Raw genomic sequence first — 20161 nt, forward strand, 5'->3', positions numbered from 1 at the left:
CAAATCTCTCTTTTTTTTTTTTTCCTTTGTAAGGCCATACGCACAGCATATGGAAGTTCCCAGGCTAGGGGTCAAATCGGAGCTGCAGCTGCCCGCCTATACCACAGCCACAGCCCCGCCACATCCAAGCTGTGTCTCCCACCCACACCACAGCTCATGGCAATGCAGGATCCTTAGCCCACTGAATGAGGCCAGGCATTGAACCCGAAACCTCATGGTTCCTAGTTGGGTATCATTTCCGCTGCACCACGGCGGGAACTCCTATAAAACAAATCTCAATAGACGTAAAAGCATTGAAATCCTGCAGCATGTGGTGTCCCGCATTAACAGGAAGCTGGAAGGGGCAGCTGTGGCCGTCAGGTCAGTGCTCACCAACATCGGGGCCTGTGTCTTGGTCCTCCTCCTGTGCCCCACCTCCCCGATGGTCACTAGGTGTCTGCTGGGGCACACACAGAGCACGGGCCTGGGGAACATGCAGTGTCAACGCCTGCATCCCTTTCGTCAGAAAAGCAAAGCCTTGCCTGGAACTCCGGCCTCATCCCAGCAGTTTCCGCATATGTCTCCTTGACCAGGGCTGCGTCCCAGGGCTCGCTCAGTCAGTGCAGCGCAGGCTGAGGAAGCACTTAGCTCTTCCAGCCCCTGCCGAGGAAGCCAGAAAAAGAAAAGGGCTGGAGAGTGGCCTTTGGATCAGACAAGCAGAGTGTTTCCCGGGACAGCTCCCTTTGTGTGGGCCTCGGAGGGGGCCTCCCAGCTCTGAGCTGGGCCAGCCCTTCCCTGCAGGGGGAGCGATCGAAAGGGGCCTGACGTTGGCAGCTGAAGCCTGGGTCCCATCACGGAACTGTCACTTGCTGGCCGTGGGTTTGTGTGAGCTGTAATTTAACCTCTCTGAGCTCAACTTCCTCATCTGTATGTGCAGAACGATGCTCCCTCGTTCAGAATGTAGCGGGTTAAAAAGAGAGACTGGTGGGAAAAATCCTTGTCCGTTGCCAGCTGCTATTATCACACAGTGTTTCCTAACAATGCAAGAAGGAGCAGTAAGGTCACACCGCGGCTGAAAGGTGCGACCCTGAGAAATCCATCTGCTTCCACAAAGCCAACTGGAGAGTTTCTGACCGGAGCTCCAGAGGACCCCTAAAACTTTCCTTCTGAAAAACCACATTATCCCCCCCACCCCCAACTTGGGAAGATATTTGGTTCCCTCCTGGTGACATGAACCTACCTGAATCCAGCAGCCAGCTTGCTGCATTCCCTTTGAAGACAACTGTTTACATAAGAGCCAGCAATCTTCTGTAAAACAAAACCCCATTCAGACGGCAATCCCGCAGAAAGCGCTTATGAGCTCAGAAAGCCACTTTATCTTCCAGCAAAGAGCTCTCAAAATGTAGGCATCCAACAAATTTTAAAAGCTCTTTTGAAATCAGAAGCCTTTGCATTTTGAAAACAACATGGTATTTATTTTAGAAGCACGAACCCTTCTCTGATTTATCTTTTACAAGTGTATCCTGTCCTGGACATAAATTATAAGAAATGAAAGTTTAAGTTCTTGGAAAAGAGAAGAACACTGATTAAACCTTGATTGAACGTGGACTTGGCACTTGGTAACCGGTATACACAGGTACCCTAAACCCAGGAGGTCATTATATTTTGTAAAAGCAGTTAATGCATTTACGCCCTCAACATAATCCAAGTTTTCAGAATAATTTTAGCCGGAAATTTATCAGATCACAGGCTCAATGGAGAAATTACTTTATATAGGAGTTCCCGTCATGGCGCAGTGGTTAACGAATCCGACTAGGAACCGTGAGGTTGCGGGTTCGATCCCTGGCCTTGCTCAGTGGGTTAAGGATCCGGTGCTGCCATGAACTGTGGTGTAGGTCGCAGATGCATCTTGGATCCCACATTGCTGTGGCTCTGGCGTAGGCCGGTGGCTACAGTTCCGATTAGACCCCTAGCCTGGGAACCTCCATATGCTGCAGGAGCATCCCTAGAAAAGGCAAAAAGACAAAAAAAAAAAAAAGAAATTACTTTATATAAACCCTAAACTCATGTACAAAGTTTATTTTTTTTGAGGGAAATGATGGATCATTTTAACCTTCGGGAAGTCTTGAAAAAGCCTTAACAAAAAGATTCAGGCACTGTAAGAGAAAAAGTGGGAAAATTTGGCATCAGATTCAGAAGTGCCTCCCAAGTGAAGCTCGGTCCCTGGCGGCCCGGAGCGTGGTAACGGTTCAGATTTTTGCAGAATCCAGATGCACCCTCGCTCCGGCCAGCGCGGCCCTTGACCTTGTTCCCGGTGGCCGTTCTCAGTGGGAACTAACCTTGTAAATCCCTTTTCAGGATTCGCCTCTGCTTCTGCAGTCCCCGCAGAACGTGACTCTCAGTGCCCGCACGGTGGAAGGAGAGGTCACGGGCAGGCTGACGGCGGGTGAGTCCTGCGGGTGGTCCCCGGCCGGGTGCCAAGTGGATACACGCGGGGGTGGGGGGGGTGTTCGAAAGAGTGCGGAGGTATTTATGCGCAGTCAAAGGAGGAATTTTCTAAGTGGAGACCACAGAGAAGAGCGGGGAGGGCGGGGGGAGCAGCCTCAGGTATTTTAGTTGACGTTATCTGGATGCCAAGAGAGAGGGGACCGTTTCAGGCAGTAGAGGAAACGCAGTGGTGCTTGAAGGATGCGGAGTCCCTCGCGGAGCCGGGGCCGGGAAAGCGGTGGCCGGCCTCACGCAGACGCAGACCCGCGCTGAGCCGAAGCCTCATCCCCCAGGCCGCTCCCTCTCGCCGCCCCGTTCCTCTCCTTCCCAGTGCATCTTGGCCCATGATTTTCACCTGAGCGTCATGGTTACCCCAGTCCTAACTCTGCGGGACTCTGGTTCGTCATCTGAGTGGCCGTGGTCCCCACACCAACCAGCATGGGCTTTAGTTGCACGAATACCAACCTCCCAGCAAAGTACACTCATGGGCCCGGTGCAGCTGCTCAGCCACGGGCGCTTGCGTGAGCTGGGCACCCACCTGTTCAGCTGAGACAGGAGAGCAGGGCCACGTGGGGGAGAGGTCACGTGGCATCTTGCACAGTGAGCAGAAGGGTCAGAAAGGAAGCACGGAGATGCGAGAAAAGACAGAAGAGCAAACAGCGGGCGAGAGGAACGTGTATCCCTTCTCTCCAGCATCTGCGCTCTGGAGATGGGCTGCAGCCAGGAGGCAGGATGGCCCTTCCGGTCTCTCTCTTTTTCATGCCTGTTTTTACTGAACAGTCATGTTACACTGGAAACTTCCTCCGTGTCGTAACTGGCGATTCCTTTTATTTACACTAAGAAGAGGGTTCTGTATTTTGTCTTCCGATTGAATCCTTAGAACTTATGCTGAATGATAAATTGTTTTCCTCTCTTGCTTAGAAGCTCGTTGGATCACTCAGTCCATTGAACTTCTCAGTGGCTCTAGGGGCACATCTGTGTTCACACAACATACACGTTTGTGAAACCTGTTAAACTGAATCATAGCTTCTTGATGAATTGTATAGTGTGCAATGCTACGATTAAAGTTGTTAAAATTCTTTAACCATGGCTTTTAAGTATTTCAGGGATTTTTTGCCTATCTTTTATCATTCATTCAACAAACGTGTATTGAATACCTATGCGCTGGTTTCTATATGCTGGCGAGTAATTAATAGCATTTAAAGAGTGTGTAATTTTTTTTTTTTTTTTAATGGCCATGGCATGCGGAAGTTCCCAGGCCAGGGACCAGATATGAGCCATAGTTATGACCTAATCACAGCTGCAACCATGCTGGCTTCTTTAACCCCCTGCACTGGACCAGGGATCAAACCCATGCCTCTGTCGCAGCCTGAGCTGCTGCAGTCGAATTCTTAACCCACTGTAGCACAGTGGGAACTCCTGTCATTATTTTTTAGGAGCTCCAAAAGGGAAAGATTCTCTGTATAGACTTACAAAAATGATTTAATACAAATACTTATTTTCTCATTTGAGTTTTGGCTAAATGTGGGTTTTCCTATAGCCCACAAGGGAGTTAGAGATAAGTTTGTCTCCAATTTCAAGGATGAAAAAATGGGCGTGCTGGACGGCTGATGTGCTCGAGAACACACAGCTAGTAGAACAGACGAGGCAAGAGTGACCCCAGGACCTGCTTCCCTGTCGGAGGTGTGTCCGCCACTGTCGCTCTACTCAGACGGGCCTGCGTCAGGGCACGCCACTAATTGTCCTGGTTACGGCGCATGTGGTTCCCTTTTTTGTCCCCGAGGAATTTATTTTTTTTAAGAAAAGCTTGCCATTAGACTTACTTTAGGAGTTCCCATTGTGGCTCAGTGGTAACAAACCTGACTGGTATCCATGAGGATTCGGGTTCGATCCCTGGCCTCACTCAGGGGGTCAAGGATCTTAACCACAGCAGTAGAACCAATGTTTTCCTTCTCTTGCGGGAGTTGGTGACATTTCTTTTTCAATGATGCTGTCTGGAAGGTACCATAATGGAGGGCTCTTAATGCGGCATATACCGTAAATCAGGAAGAACTGGATTGTGTTTTCACTAGAAAAACCGTTAGGCCAATTTCACAAACTTAATTGATCGGATCCTAAAGCTTTCCTTTATTTATTCCTTTGTCTTTTATTTATTTTCCTCTTTGTTTATACCAAGGGCTGTCATTAAAAATTTTATTTTATCAGGGAGTTCCCGTCGTGGCACAGTGGTTAACGAATCCGACTAGGAACCATGAGGTTGCGGGTTCGGTCCCTGCCCTTGCTCAGTGGGTTAACGATCTGGCGTTGCCGTGAGCTGTGGTGTAGGCTGCAGATGCGGCTCAGATCCTTCATTGCTGTGGCTCTGGCATAGGCTGGTGGCTACAGCTCCGATTCAACCCCTAGCCTGGGAACCTCCATATGCCATGGGAGTGGCCCAAGAAATGGTAAAAAGACACACACAAAAAATTATTTTATCAAATAGCTGTTTGTTTTTTTTAATCACCAAGAAAGTATTTGAGATATATTTCTTGAAGAACTCTGCTGCAAATGAGGGTTGCTTGCTCAGCTCTAATGTGTGTCCAAGTAGGTTAGAAAGACTAGTGGAATATTATGGACAGTTGAAAGGTGTAATTATAACCTCAGTTATTTGAAGAGATGATTATTCCTGTGGCGGGCTTCTTATCACCTGGAGAACAGTTTCTGTGGAAGAGGAAATCGTATTTCAATGTGACATTCAAACGCTTCTATTTAAAATGGATAAGCGGTGAGGTCCTCTGCGCAGGACACCACAGGGAGCTACATCCGGCCTCTTGGGATAGACCACGGTGGGAGATAGTAAGAGAAAAAGAGTGTGTGTGTCTGGGTCATGTGCTGTACAGCAGAAATTGGCACAACATTGTAAATCGACTATACTCTACAATTTTTTTTTTAATTTTTATAATTAAAAAGTAAATATACTTCTTATTTAAATTTTCTTCTCAAGAAAATTGGCATTCGATATCTATATATTTTTTAATAAAATGGAGATGGAATTTCACTAACCTGTGAGCCTTTGCTCAGGTACCGCCTCTGTCTGGAGTGTTTGGTCCTTTCTCCATCAGGAAGGGCAGGCTCTTCGCTCAAGGTCAGCTCAGACGTCCTCTCCCCAGGCTGCCATCCCTGACCCCCGAGGAGGACTATGAATTCCTCGTCCAGGTTCTCACCCAACACTGTCCCCGCCTGCGCCACAGTCATCTCACTGCCAGGGGACGAGTGTGCCATGCCTTATCTTTCCGTGGACGCTAAACCTCACACTCACCTCAGTATCCTCAACTCTTAGCGCAGAGCTCTGAGCATGAAGAACATACAATATATTTGTCTTGAATGAAAGAGACTCCCTTTCCCGAGTGTTCTTTGAGGGTCTCTGTGGCTTTGTTACTCATGAAAATTATGCAGCTAAACTCATTTGTTGAATGTTTCATCAGTGTGTATGGAATGATATCATTTAATTTAACCCCTTTCACTTAATTAGGTTCCTCAAGTTAAGTGAGCTTCCAATGAGATAAACAGTGAGCTCTTACTGGATAAGTTACTCCAGGTTTTTCCTCTTGATTTTAAAGTCAAATAATTTGATATTCATCATTTAATGCAAATCAGTATTCATATGATAAATATGTAAGATTTATCAGTGACCCAGAGCAGTAAATAGTGGCACTGAATCACAGAGTAACTGAGTCTGGGTGGATGCTCAGAAGAGCAGAAATACAGGTAACAATCACAAGATACTGTGTTGGATAAAAGTGGGAGAGTGGGCATCCTTGTTTGTTCCAGATTTTAGTGGGAAGGCTTTCAGCTTTTCTCCATTGAGTGTTTTGTTTGCTGTGGGTTTGTCAGAAATGGCTTTTAGGATGTTGAAATATGTTCTATACCCACTTTGGTCAGAGTTGTTATCATGAATGGATGATGGATTTTATCAGATGCTTTCTCCGCATCTATTGAGATGGTCATGGCTTTTTTTACTTTTCTTTTGTTAAAGTGGTGTATGACACTGATGTGCGTATGCTGTATCATCCTTGTGAACTTGGGATGAATCCCACTTGGTCATGGTGTATGATCCTTTTTAACGTGTTGGAGTCAGTTGGCTAAAATTTTGTTGAGAATGTTTGCATCTATACTCATCAAATATACTAGCCTATAATTTTCTTTTTGTTAGTAGCTTTGTCTGGCTTTGGTATTATTGGGGTTATAATCATTTCATGGAATGTCTTTGGGGGCGTTCATTCTTCAGTGTTTTGGAAAAGTTTAAGAAGGATGGTTGTAAGTTCTCCTTTGTATGTTTGGTAAAATTCGCCTGTGAAGCCGTCTGGTCCTGGACTTGTGTTTGTTGGGCGTGTTTTTATAACATACTCAGTTTCATTTCTGGTGATCATTCTGTTTAAATTATCTATTTCTTCTTGATTCAGTTTTGGAGGGCTGTATGTCTCTAGAGAGTTGCCCGTTTATTCTGTGTTGTCACATTTGTTGGCATATAATTGTTCATAGTATCTCTGATGGTTTATTGTATTTCTGCAGTATCCATTGAGAGTTCTCCTTTTTCACAACTCATTTTCTTCATTTGGGTTCTCTCTTCTTTTTGGTGAGTCTTGCCAGAGGTTTGTCAGTTTTGTTGACCTTTTGAAAGAGCCAGCTCTTGGTTTTATTGATATTTTTTGTCTATTTTTTAACCTCTATTTTATTGAGTCCTTTCTGATCTTTATGATTTCCATTCTTCTGCTGACTTGAGATTTTGTTTCTTCTTCTTTTTCTTATTCCTTTAGGTGGTAGGTTAGGTTGTTGATTTGAGATCTTTCTTCTGTTTTTGAGGAAGGCCTGTATCACTGTGAATTTCCATCTGATTGTTTTGTGGCATCCCATGGATTTTGAACACTTGTGTTTTCACTGTTGTTTGTCTCAAGGTGTTTTTTAATTTCCTATTTGATTTCCTTGTTGACTCGTTTTTTTAGTAGCATGTTGTTTAGTCTCCATGTGGTCAGGTTTTTTTCACATTTTTTCCTATAGTTGATTTCTGGTTTCATGCCACTGTGGTCATAGAAGATGCTTGAAATAATTTCTGTACTCTTAAATTTGTTGAGGTTAGTTTTGTGCCTCAGTATGTTCCATGTGCACTTGAAAAGAATGTATATTCTGGGTGTTTTGGATGTAATGTCCTGAAAATACCAACTAAGTCTAACAGTTCTATTGTGTCATTTAGGATCTCTGTTGCCTCATTGAGTTTATGTGTGGAAGATCTGTCCATTGATGTGAGTGGGGTGTTAAAGTCTCTCACAGTTACTGTATTCCTATCAATTTCTCCTTTTATGTCTGTTAGTATTTGTTGTGTGTATTTGGGCGCTCCTATATTAGGGGCATAAATATTGACAAGTGTAACATCCTTTTTTGAGGTGATCCTTTTATCATTAAATAGTGTCCTTCTTTATCTTTCTTTATGGCCTTCATTTTAAAGTCTGTTTCGTCTGATAGGAGTATTGCAGCTCCTGCTTTCTTGTCATTTCCATTCACATGAAATACCTTTTTCCATCCCCTCACTTTTGCTTTATATGTGCTAATACTCAGTAGAGAAAAGCTGAAAGCCTTCCCACTAAAATCTGGAACAAGGCAAGGATGCCACTCTCACTTTATTCAACATAGTATTGGAAGTTCTAGCCACAGCAGTCAGACAAACAAAAGAAATAAAAGGTAAAAATTGGAAGAGAAGAGGTACAGTTGTCACCATATGCAGATGATGTGATACTGTATATATTGTATATGAGGCTATATACAAAACTACTCCAACTGAGCAACAAATTCAGCAGAGTAGCAGAATAGAAGATTATATTTTGGAAATCTGTTTCATTTCTGTATGCTAACAATTAAATATTAGAAAATGAATATCAAAAAAAACCATACCTTTTAAAATCACACCCCCCAAAATTAAATACCTAGGAATAAACCAGACCAAGGAGGTGAAAGACTTACACACTGAGAACTATAAAACATTAATCAGGGAAACTAAAGAGGATTCAAAGAAATGGAAAGATATTCCATGCTTCTGGATTGGAAGAATTAATATGTGAAAATGGCCATACTGCCCAAAGCAATCTACAGATTTAATGCAATCCCTATCAAATTATCCATGACGTTTTTCATAAAACAAATAATCCAAAAATTTTTATGGAACCTTAAAAGACCCAGAATTGCCAAAGCAACCCTGAAGGAAAAAAACAAAGCAGGAGGAAATCCTGAGCAGTCCTGAGGGGGGAAAAAAACCAGCAGAAGGTGCAACTGTCCCAGACCTCAGGCAGTATTACAAAGCTACAGCAAACACGACAGTGTGGTACTGGTGTAAAAACAAGCGTGTGATCATTGGGACAAAATAGCCCAGAAACACACCCAGACATCTGCGGTCAGTTCATCTTTGACAAAGGAGGCAAGAATATAAAATGGGGGGAAAAAAAACAGTCCCTTCAACAAAAGTGGTACTGAGAAAACTGGGCAGCTACATGTAAATCAGTGAAACCAGAACACGCCCTCACGCCATGCACAAAAATAAAGTCAGAATGGCTTAAGACTTAAACATAAGGCAAGACACCATGAAACTCCTTGAGGAAGAACATAAGCAAAACCTTTCTGGACATCAACCAGACAAATGTTTGCTTACATCAGTCTCCCGAGGCAACAGAAATAAAAGCAAGAATAAACCAATGGAAGCTAATTAAACTTCAAGCTTTTACACAGCAAAGGAAGCCATTTTTAAAAATGAAAAGACAACCTACAGAATGGGAGAAAATAGTTGCAACAGTGCAACTGACGAGGACTTAATCTCCAAAATATACAGATAACTCGTGCAACTCAACTACAACAAAAAAACAACCCAATCAAAAAATGAGCAGAAGACCTAAATAGACATTTCTCCAAAGAAGACATACAGAAGGCCAGCGGGCCAATGAAAAAATGCTCCATGTCACTAATTTTTAGAGAAATGCAGATCAAAACCACAATGAGGTAGAACCTCATGCTGGTCAGAATGGCCATCCTTAGGAAGTCTACAAATAACAAATGCCGAAGAGGGTGGGGAGAAAAGGGAACTCCCCTTCACTATTGGTGGGAATGGAAACTGATACAACGACTATGGAAAACAGAATGGAGGTTCCTCAGAAAACTAAATACGGAACTGCCATATGATCTGGCAGTCCCATGCCTTGGCGTATATCCAGACAAAACTACAATTCAAGAGGATACCTACACCCATATGTTCACTGCAGCTCTATTCACAATAGCCTAGACATGGAAACAACCTAAATGTCCATCGACAGATGACTGGATTAAGAAGATGTGGTACATACACACAATGGAATACGACTCAGCCATAAAAAGGACAAAATAATGCCATTTACAGCAACATGGGTGGAATTAGAGACTCTCATACTGAGTGAAGTCAGAAAGAGAAAGACAAACACCATATGATATCACTTCTATCTGGCATCTAATATACGGCACAAATGAACCTACATACAGATCAGACACAGACTTAGAGACAAGGAGAACAGACTTGTAGCTGCCCAGCTGCCAAGGGGGAGAGAAGGGAGCGAGATGACCTGGGAGTTTGGGGTTAGTAGATGCAAACTATTACATTTAGAACGGACAGTGAGGTCCTGCTGTACAGCCCAGGGACCTCTATCCAATCACTTGGGATAGAACATGGTGGAGGATGACCATGAAAAAAGGAGTGTGTATATATGATATGTATGACTGGGTCACTTTGCTATAAATCAACTGTACTTTAATAGAAAAAAATTAATAAAAATTTTAATAAAAAATGAAGCTTAAGAGAAGATAACACATAGAGGAAAGATGAGTTTGACTTTATAATATAGACACACACATATAAATGAATGAATAATCTTGGGATGGTTTTGAGGTACAAACTACTGGGATGACATAGGCACGTTGGTGGCCGGGTCTGAAACTGATGACTGCGCTCCTTGGGAAGTTTCTCTCTGCTTTCCAGCAGGTGCCCGTCAACCTGAGTGGGTACAGGGAGGGGCACGGGGACACATACCCAGAGACTACTAAGTAGTCATCTCCCAGGAAACCTACTTTTCTGGAAAAGAAGATGTGCGCTCCCAAAAGAATGAAGGGACACTTATAGTTCCTTAAGCAGATGCTGAACCGAGTGTTCCAGACACTTTGGGCCGTTATCCCACTAGGGTTGCAAGGCGGGGAGCACAGGGAGATTGAGAAACATACAGTCACGGATGCCCAAGTGCACCAGTGAGGGAAGTTGAACAAGACTGCATTTGCTGAAGGTACGTGTCCCCGCTGCCTGGCACATAGAAGCACGTGTGAAACATTTGCTGCATAGTCATGCTTTGGAAGGCAGTGAGCTAACGTGCACGTGCAGGGAGTGAGCTGGGAGAGAAAGTCACGCCCCCGGCCCTGGAATGGGAAGAAGACGGAGCAGCCTCCAGTGACGGGGGAGCAGACGCAGGGCTGTGCCTCCCTGTGGTCGTCGCTTCTCTCCACGCGGTAGGAGGCGAGGCTTAGGGCAGAGGCGACACCTGCAGTGTGACCCAGTGTGTTCACGTGGGCCGTTAAAGTGAGCCGTTCGGAAGATGGCCTCACACTTCAGAATACAAAGTCCTCAGCTGGGTAATACTCATAACAGGTGCAATTTAAGTAATCTGGGTAGAAGAATTATACTGTCTTCGGCAAGTTTTAAAAGCCGCTGACTTTTAAATAATGTATTCATGCATATGTTGGTATAGATTAACATGTGTGATCTCAATTACTTTTAATTATATAATAGATTTAAGCTTAGGACTAAAAAGGTAATCATAGAGTCAACAATGTGGGTAACACATCCTAAATATTTAGGGATTCGGTAGCGCTGGGTGACAGGGCGTGTGTAAAAATAGTGCTTTGAACACCACATAGGGTAAATACTTTGTTATAAGAAACTGTTCTAATTAATTCTTCAGGTCCCCAAATGGTAGAGATCCAGAGTCAGCACTTTCACATCAACTCCAGGGATGGCAGGCCGCTGTTTACCGTTGATGAAAGGGAAGCTGTGGTCGGTGCAGACAAGCTTCGAGTGACTGGTACGTAGGAACTCTTATTTGTTTAAATTAGGGAATCATTAGCATACCGTATTAGTTTCAGGTGTACAGCATACTCCATATTTGCATGTATTGTGACACGATGACCTCACTAAGTCCAGGTAACGTCCGTCGCCGCACACACGTACCAGTTTTTCTTCTTGTGATAAGAACTTTGAAGATTTACTCTCTTAGCAGCTTCCAGCCATCAGTACAGAACATTCTGGACTTTCCTGGGGCTGACGTGCTGACGTGGCATCCGTGCAACCGGAAAGCAGCTGCCTTTAGCCCAGGCCCTCGATTTCCTGCAGGCGGGAGGAGCCTGCTGGACCAGACAGGGCTGAACTGCAGGGGCGCCGGGTCGGGGACGAGGCCTGTGGCTCAGAGACTGCAGGACCGTCGTCCAGCAGGACCCTCGCCGCCTTCGGATTTTAGTCACCTGCTCAGTGAACCCACCGCACTCAGCATGTCTCTACCTGTCTTATTAACAACTAACTTGAGATACAATTTTTCTTTACCGTTTCTTTTATATTTTGCAAATCAGGAGAAGTAAGGGGGAGGGAATAAGATAGAGAGATGCAAAAATCGCACAGGTTCCTGTGACATCATAGTCTCTGCCACACCAGACGGTGTGGAAAACGTGTGCACTGCAGGCAAACCAAACACGGTCCTGTCGCATGTGATTGGCACGGGGAATGGTCGCAGCGCCAGTGCTCGGGAGAGCCTTACTCCCCGTAATGGCCACCATTATCCTGTAGGTTTGCAGAACCGCCGTCTCTGAGCCACAGGCCTCGTCCCCCACCCGGCGCCCCTCCAGTTCAGCCCTGCCTGGTCCAGCAGGCTCCTCCCGCCTGCAGGAAATCCGAGGCCAGTGCGGGGGCGGGGCCTAAGTCAGGGGTGGCGGAAAGCAGAGATGGGGCCCGGACAGGGGTGTGGCCTAAGATGGGCTGGGGCCTAAGGCCGCGGGGGAGTGCAGGCCAGGCGGAAGGACCTGAAAGTCATGATGAGCCTTTCTGTGTGAATCGCCCCACTGCACACAGATGAAGAGTGTGGGCTTGGAATGCAAAGCACAGCCCTGCACCTTGGCGGTGTAACTACGCAAGTTAATTAATTTTTTCTATTCCTCAGTTTCCCCCTCTGTAAAATGGGAAGATAATCGTACCTGCCTTGTGGTGCTCTGCGTAAAACAAGTTAGGATATATCAGAGAGCCCTTCGTTTTGACCTGAGCATCTCGGCACCCCAGCCCACAGCCACAGCACCTTGTGTATAACTAGGTTCTCAGACGAATGAATCAGCTGGAAACTGCTGATTCCTAGAAATTAGAAAGTCAGTTTTAAGTATTCAAAATTAAAATTTTTCTGAAAATTTCCTGATGTGCTCTAGGAAACAAATGACACACAATGAAATTTTCGTACATAAAATCTAGAGAATGAATCAAATTACTGTTACCTAGAATGTATAGACGTAGGCAGTTTTCAACCCAAATTGCTTTCTTTCAATTTGAAGGCTGATATTGCTTTCTAGCTTTAATTTTTTAATTGAATTATAGTGGATTTACGGTGTTTTCGTTTCTGGCAAGGCTAAGAAGGTGACTCCGTTTTATAAATATATGTATGTGTGTTTTCTTGTTCTTTCCCAGCGTGGTTTATTACAGGATGTTGCATCTAGTTCCCTGAGCTCTACAGGAGGACCTGGTTTATTTTGCGTATAATAGTTTACATCTGCTGCTCCCAAATTGTTTTCTAGCTTTCACATAAGCCTAGGTATTTGTAACTGCTTTAAACATCATGTTGTGTTGATAGGAACCTATGAAATGGTGGCACACTTGGAAAAGGAGGAAAGACGTTATGCTTTTGTTTCTTCCTTGTAACTGAAACCTCTGTACAAGCTCAGCAGCCATCAGAACCTCCGGGTCCTGTGCTGCGCCGTGTAGATGCTCAGTTTGTTGGCTGTGGTTCCCTTAACTTTTGTAAAACGCTGCGTCTTTGCTTCGTGTTTAGGGCCTGAAGGGGCTCTTTTTGAACATTCAGTGGAGACACCCCTCGTGAGACCTGACCCCTTCCAGGACCTCAGGTAAGAATTGTGTTCCGGTCGAACAGACCCCTTGCGGAAGATCCCTGGCCATGGGCGACGGGAACACGTGGGCGCCTCTTGCCAGATCCTTCCTGACTCCCCTCGCGGTCTTCACCCCGATGGCGCTCCGCTCAGACAGGTCGCTCTGACCAAGATCCGAGGGCGGCGGGGGTCCTGCTGGTCGACGGTCCTGCAGTCTCTGAGCCACAGGCCTCGTCCCGACCCGGCGCCCCTGCAGTTCAGCCCTGTCTGGTCCAGCAGGCTCCTCCCGCCTGCAGGAAATCGAGGGCCTGGGCTAAAGGCAGCTGCTTTCCGGTTGCACGGATGCCACGTCAGCACGTCAGCCCCAGGAAAGTCCAGAACGTTCCTCAGGGCTCTCCGCCTGTGACCTAGATTCCCCCACCCGCTGGGCTCTCCGCGGTGACCTAGATTCTTTCTCCCTGCCCCCCTCCGCCTGTCACCCGGACCCCCTGGGCACAGGCATTGTTGGGCAGCCACCACCACCACCACCCTCCGTCTCCAGACATTTTGCAAAACTGAAACTCTGCCCCTTCAACACCAGCTGGAAACCCCCATCCTGCTCGCTGCCTCTGTGAAACTGCCTGCTCCGGGTGCCTCATGTAAGTGGCGCCATGCAGTATCTGTCCTTTTGGGACTGGCACCATATCCTCAACCTTCGGTATATTTTTACCAAGGATCAGAGTTGATAAAATCACCCAGTTCCTCATATAAGTTTATTTTTTATACAGAGTCTCTGTGTGCCTGTGTGTATTTCTCTTCGTAGGCTACTGGTGTTGTTTACTTCTGTAACTCTTTATTCCAGTAGTATATTTGTATTTTATAACAAAGATTATTTTTTAAGTGTCTTGAAGAGATCACCAAAACTCACATTTAGAATGTGGACTTGAAAGCTATTCGAGACAACTAACATATTCCAACAGTTCTGTCTAATAGGGAGACAGCATACAGTAGGAGTCCCGGCTGTCCAGGAATCCAAGCCTGCTGGGCTTGGTCAGACTCACCTTTTCAGACTAGTTCTTCTCACATGTAAAATACTGATAGTAATACACATCTCAGAGGGTTCCAGGAAAGATTTAATAAGCTATTAAAATGAAAATTTTTTGTAACGTTGTATACAATCATTTTTATTATCATTATAATACCAAGTAGGTATTTATACTAAATGGAGTTGGAGTGAGGAAATTCAACATTTATCTTTAATGTCTAATTAAATACTAATCAAAAGCGAGTGGAGGTTCAGCTCCTCTTACCCACGTAGAGAACATTTGCAGCATATACATAGATGGTGACTATAATTAAAACAGCTTCATTAGTTTTGATAAAGGATCATAAGATGATTAGTACAGAATTACTGTAGTTAGGGAAAAAGAACCACTGTATTTTCCTAGGAGAGAAAAATGGTTCAATCTCTTTAAAAAATAACCCCATTAAAACCATTTTGGAATTACAAAAATAACGTAAATTGTAGCAATGTCAAGCCACTCTGCAATGAATGTCATTATTTTAAAATTATAGATTTTGAAATTAAACAATTCATCTTGTATTTTCTCATTAAGAAATAAATCTGCTGGCTTCTACAGCAGGCCCTTAATAAAATGATGATAAATGTCAGAGGAGTATCCTCTGGCTTCTAAAAAGTGGTGCTCAAGAGGGATTATGTAACCCAAGTGTTAAAGCCAAAGTGACTGAAAACTTGTAAGGAATTGCTTGAGGAGTGTGATTGGATGGAAGGGATGAACTCACATTTTAAATGCCTTCAACTGTCAGGAACTGTGCTCTGTGGGTCACAGAATTTATCTCATTTAATCACCTCTTGCCCCGTCTTATGAGAGAGAATCTAGATCTAGACTGCAGCACATCTAAGACACAAAGAAAAAAACATAGGCAACTGATAACTTCAGCCGTGGCTCCAAAGCCCATGTACACTCTGTTCCCTCTCTCCACCACCCAAGGGTACCATTCAGTGATTTATTCTTTTTTTTTTTTTTTTTTTTTTTCTTTTTACAGCCACACTTGCAGGATATGGAACTTCCCAGGCTATGGGTCAGATCAGAGCTACAGCTGCAGGCCTACACCACAGCCACAGCAACATCAGATCCGAGCCACGTCTGTGACCTACGCCACAGCTTGTGGCAACACCGGATCCTTAACCCACTGAGTGAGGCCTGGGATCAAACCACATCCTCACAGACACCAGGTCAGGTTCTTAACCTGCTAAGCCATATCGGGAACGCCAATGTATTCTTTGGTTCACTACCAGAGTCCAGTGGTAGAGTGCGTGAGAGTCATATTCTGTAATTCTTGCCATGAACTGTCTTTGCATTTTTATTTCTGGGTCCAGTAGCATTGTAATTCCTGGCCTGAGTAAAATGAAAACAATTCTAGATTATCTTAATTGGTCTATGCAAACTTTTAACATGGATTTTTGTTGGATTCAAGTCACAAGGCATTTATCCAAAGATGTCTGAAATACGCATGTTTAAATATCACAATTTAAATGTTGGTATTTGCTCAAATGATCACAAAAGGGTAAGAATTATTATTTTGTTTGAGAAAGAGTATAATGAACCTGTGTTTAAGCCAGATTTACATTTCTTTTGGCAAATCATCTTTAAGAAAAGTATGGACTATGATACGCTGTTTTCAGGCTACTTCTCATTCCTACGTGATACAATCCAGTCTTTTTTTAAAATTCAGCACAAATGTATTGAGCATATTTCTGGTCCAGAATCTGTAACAGATGCTGTTTCTATGGTAGTAAGAGGCGTGGTCCCTGACCTCAGGGAGTTTAAAGTCTACTGGGAAAAGAATCTCGCAGACAGCTTAGAACGACGCAGTTCATGGCTATGACGAGGGTACACATGGCAACGAGGCATAGGAGAAAGAGCACAAGCTTTTCTCGGGGTAGCCTTCTGAGGTGGTACCACAGAAGCGGCAGCGTTGGAACTGAAACGTCAGGACTCAGTAGACGTGAATGTGGTAGGTAGACTGCGGATCTCAGCAGTCCCGCAGGGGAGGGGTGGCGATTACTTGCCACTGTCTGGGACCAGTGCCCAGCACGCAGTCAGGGGTAGGTGTGTATGTTCATTACATAAGCACAGTGAGCAGAGGGGGAGACACCTGCACCCGCCTCGAAGACTCACAAATAATGGTTTGCTTAAGAAGAGCTTGTAAATAGTGCCCAAGTAGAAACCAAGAAAAGCTCATTCCCGGGTCCCAGTAATAAAGAGGAAATTGATGGACAGAGCAGAAGCCAAGCCAGGGGACTCATGGAGAAGCCAGGCTCTGGAGAGATTAGGGGCGGGAACTTGAAGATATTACAGGACTCAGATTCTAAGCTACAGCTTTGTGTGTTTTAAATGCCTGAATTAAGATATCTTATAAGTCTTGGCCTCCAGGAATTGGGTATTTGAGTTTGCTCACTGCAGGAAGGATGGCTGCCTGTGCCATGGGTTGTAAAGTTACCCAGGAGGAACCATGAACCTCAAGTGCTTGGTTGGCCAACGTAGGACAATGAGATCCGCCCTCCCTCCTTGTATAGGAGCCCTAAGCTGGAAAACTAACGCTCCAAACAGCAGCGAGTTTACAAAACTGATAGGAGAATTAAAAAAAGAAACTCCATTGGAGAAAAATTAACCAGTTAACTCTGACATAAAAACGCCAATGGAAAACAACGCTTCCTGAAGATGAGCTTACGGAGAGAAGAAGAAAAAGGCAGACAGACAAGGAATTGAACTGCCATGGAGAGAACTAGCCACCCCTCCAAGTAGTTGAACAAAGTGAACAGATTTTAAAATAGATATGAATAAAATGCTCAGAGAGGAAAAAAAAAAAAAACTTGAATGCCAAGGTAAAGCAAAGATGAGATGAAAACAGCAGGTTTGGAAACCAGACATTCTGGACATGAGAGCTCAAGTAATGAAAGTAAAACCAGTGGCAGCCAGAATTTCCCTTTCTCCAACAAAGGAATCCGGATTCCTTGGAGAAATCCGTGGCTCCTTCTAGGACTGGGGAGGGGACGTGGGTGAATTTCGAGTGCCTTGTAGCTGGCAGGTAAGTGCTCAGAATCAAAACAATGCAGGTACCATTAAAAAAAAGAAAAAAGGCAGTTGGTCATTCCCTTTGTGCCACAGCGGAAACGAATCTGACTCGTGCCCGTGAGGATGAGGGTTCAATCCCTGGCCTCTCTCAGTGGGTTAAGGATCCGGTGTTGCTGTGAACTGTGGTGTGGGTCACAGACGTGGCTGTGACATAGGCCGGCAGCTGCAGCTCTGATCCAACCCCCTAGCATGGAAACTTCCATGTGTCGTAGGTATGCCCCCCCCCCAAAAAAAGGGGAAAAACAATGCTAAACAAGTCACCCCCAAACGTGCAGATCATTAAATCAAATCAAATGATGTCATGATATTCCTAGGAAAAACAGGGTGTGTCAAAAGGACAGAGGAGCCAACTGCAGGAAGCTCAGGGGCCGAAGGTGGGCAACTTGAGCCAGAAAAAAAACTTTACTGTAATACTGGATTGAAGCCCAAAGTTGACAGGTATCAAATCTCCGTGATTTTTAGATTCCATGAGATACATTTTAAAAGGTGATGTTTTGTGGAGTTCCTGCTGTGGCCCAGCAGGTTAAGGATGCAGCGTGGTCTCTGCAGCACTCGAGGTCACTGCCAAGGGGCGGGTTCATTCCCTGCCCTGGGAACTTCCACATGCCATGCGTGCGGCCTGAGAAACAAAAGGTGATTTTTTTTTTTTGTCTCAGAATGACAGTGTTTATAATATGGACGCGGTCACATCGTTTGCAGACGTAGATGTTTAAATGTGTGATGGGTGCTCAATCTTTCAAAATTCTTTTAGGGCGGCCGGGAAGAGCACTGCTCCATTTCAGAGTCTGCCGGGCTTGGGAACGTGTGGGTTTCAGATGTGAACCCACTCCGCTTTACCACTCCTCCCAGCGCTTGCACGCGTGTGTGATTCCACAAGCAGGAAGAGTGGGCTTCCTACCCTTCTTGGCAGTGTTAGCGCCGTCAGAGATGACGACCTCTTTCGTTCTGATGCGCGTTGTACTGTGCTGTGTGGCTTTTCATTTCCCTGGTGACGGGTGTAGTTAAGCATCTTTCCTATTTTTATTTTGCTGTTAAGGTGGCTGCTTCTGTGGACTGACTCCTCATCTCTTTGCTTCTTCAATTACTTTTTTAAATGGATTTGTAGGGATTGAACTATATATTCTGAGTATTGGCCTTTTTCCTGGTCTGAGTCTTCATTTTTAATGTTTATATACTGAAATGTATTCATTTCTTTTATTACATCTGGAATTAAGCCATCATTAAAAGACTTGCCCTTCAGGAAGGGAAACTCATCAGCCACATTTCTTGTCCGGCTTAATCTTTGACATGTAGACCCCTGATCTGGGTGGAGTTTATTCTTGTATGAGCGACAAGGTATGAGTTCTGGCTCTAATTTTCTCTCTTCCAACTGGCCAGCCAGGTGCCAGCAGTTAGACTGTGTATGCAAAGACCTACCTCTGCCAGTATGATGGGAAATGCAGCCCTTAGCAGGTGTCAGAGCGCCCTGGGCAGGGGGGGCCATTTCTGCACTTCGTGTGCTGTCCGTTAGGCTGTCTGTTCAGGGGCACGTGCCAGCCTGGTGCCTCAGCGAGCTTCGGAAGGCACTGCAGTGTCTGGTAGGACGAGCTCTCCCCCCCCCCCGCCCCCGCCCCGGCGGCTTTTCTCTGCCGTTTCTCCGTCTGCTCCTGCTGGTTTTCCCACATGACCTTGAGGCCTTCTGTGTCCGCTGCTGTTGAACCTGGCCATGGGGATGCACTTCACGACATTGCAGGCGCAGCCTTTTTGGCTGCGGTGCATCTAAAGCGCTGCTGAGCCAAGACAGCTCATCTTCAAGGACTGGAATTAGGCAAAGAGGTTGCTCTCCTCGCAGCGTCATTTATAACGTGGTTGCCCGCTGGTCACAGGGCCTGTGGGGGTCGTTCGTGCTTTGAGAACTGACCTTGAGGCCGACTCCCTTACCCCAGGGTCCCTGAAATGGTCCTGCCCTTGGCACGTGGCTCACACATCCTCCTCGCCTCCCCCTGCCCCCGACCCCTTCCCTCCGTCCACCGGTCCGTCCAGGCCGACAGCCGGCCAGGCTCAGGGAGCTGCCAGTGTTTCCCCAACACCCCCATCGCTGGACCAGTAAACCCCACAGATGCCTCTCAGCGTTTTCGCACGCTCCAAGCACGACTGTAAAAAGTGTGACAGGCACGCGTGTACCTCCTGCGAGATGCACTAAAGAAAATGAAGCTTTGTTTTCCACAGCAAGCAGACGAGAGCTCTGCCACTTAAGGCAGCCGTCCATCTGCCTTAAGTCTGTCGGTCACGCAGCGGATTCTCACGCGGAGTCTTTATCAGGCAGGTCTCTCCTCCCAAACCCTTGCCCTCTGCCTGCTGCCCGCTGCAAGGCGGTGTCTGTCCTGCCTGCTCAGTGATCTTCAGAC

General features: G+C 45.5%; 1 protein-coding gene across 9 annotated transcripts in view; it reads left to right on the forward strand.

Annotated features, from left to right (window-relative positions):
* The window catches only part of SGCG (sarcoglycan gamma), a 69827-nt gene that overhangs the window by 44808 nt on the left and 4858 nt on the right, over window positions 1-20161 (forward strand). For 4 of the 9 annotated variants that reach the window (XM_021065459.2, NM_001445437.1, XM_084981125.1 and 1 more), the window contains 3 exon segments: window positions 2338-2425; window positions 11463-11582; window positions 13581-13653. In XM_021065459.2, the coding sequence (XP_020921118.1) occupies window positions 2338-2425; window positions 11463-11582; window positions 13581-13653 (281 nt within the window). 9 annotated transcript variants of the gene reach the window in all.

The sequence above is a fragment of the Sus scrofa genome, chromosome 11, assembly GCF_054392235.1.
Source record: "Sus scrofa isolate SSC_HxYL_T2T_F1_AM1 chromosome 11, Sscrofa_HxYL_maternal_Yorkshire_Landrace_v2.0, whole genome shotgun sequence".
NCBI classification, from domain to species: Eukaryota; Metazoa; Chordata; class Mammalia; order Artiodactyla; family Suidae; genus Sus; species Sus scrofa.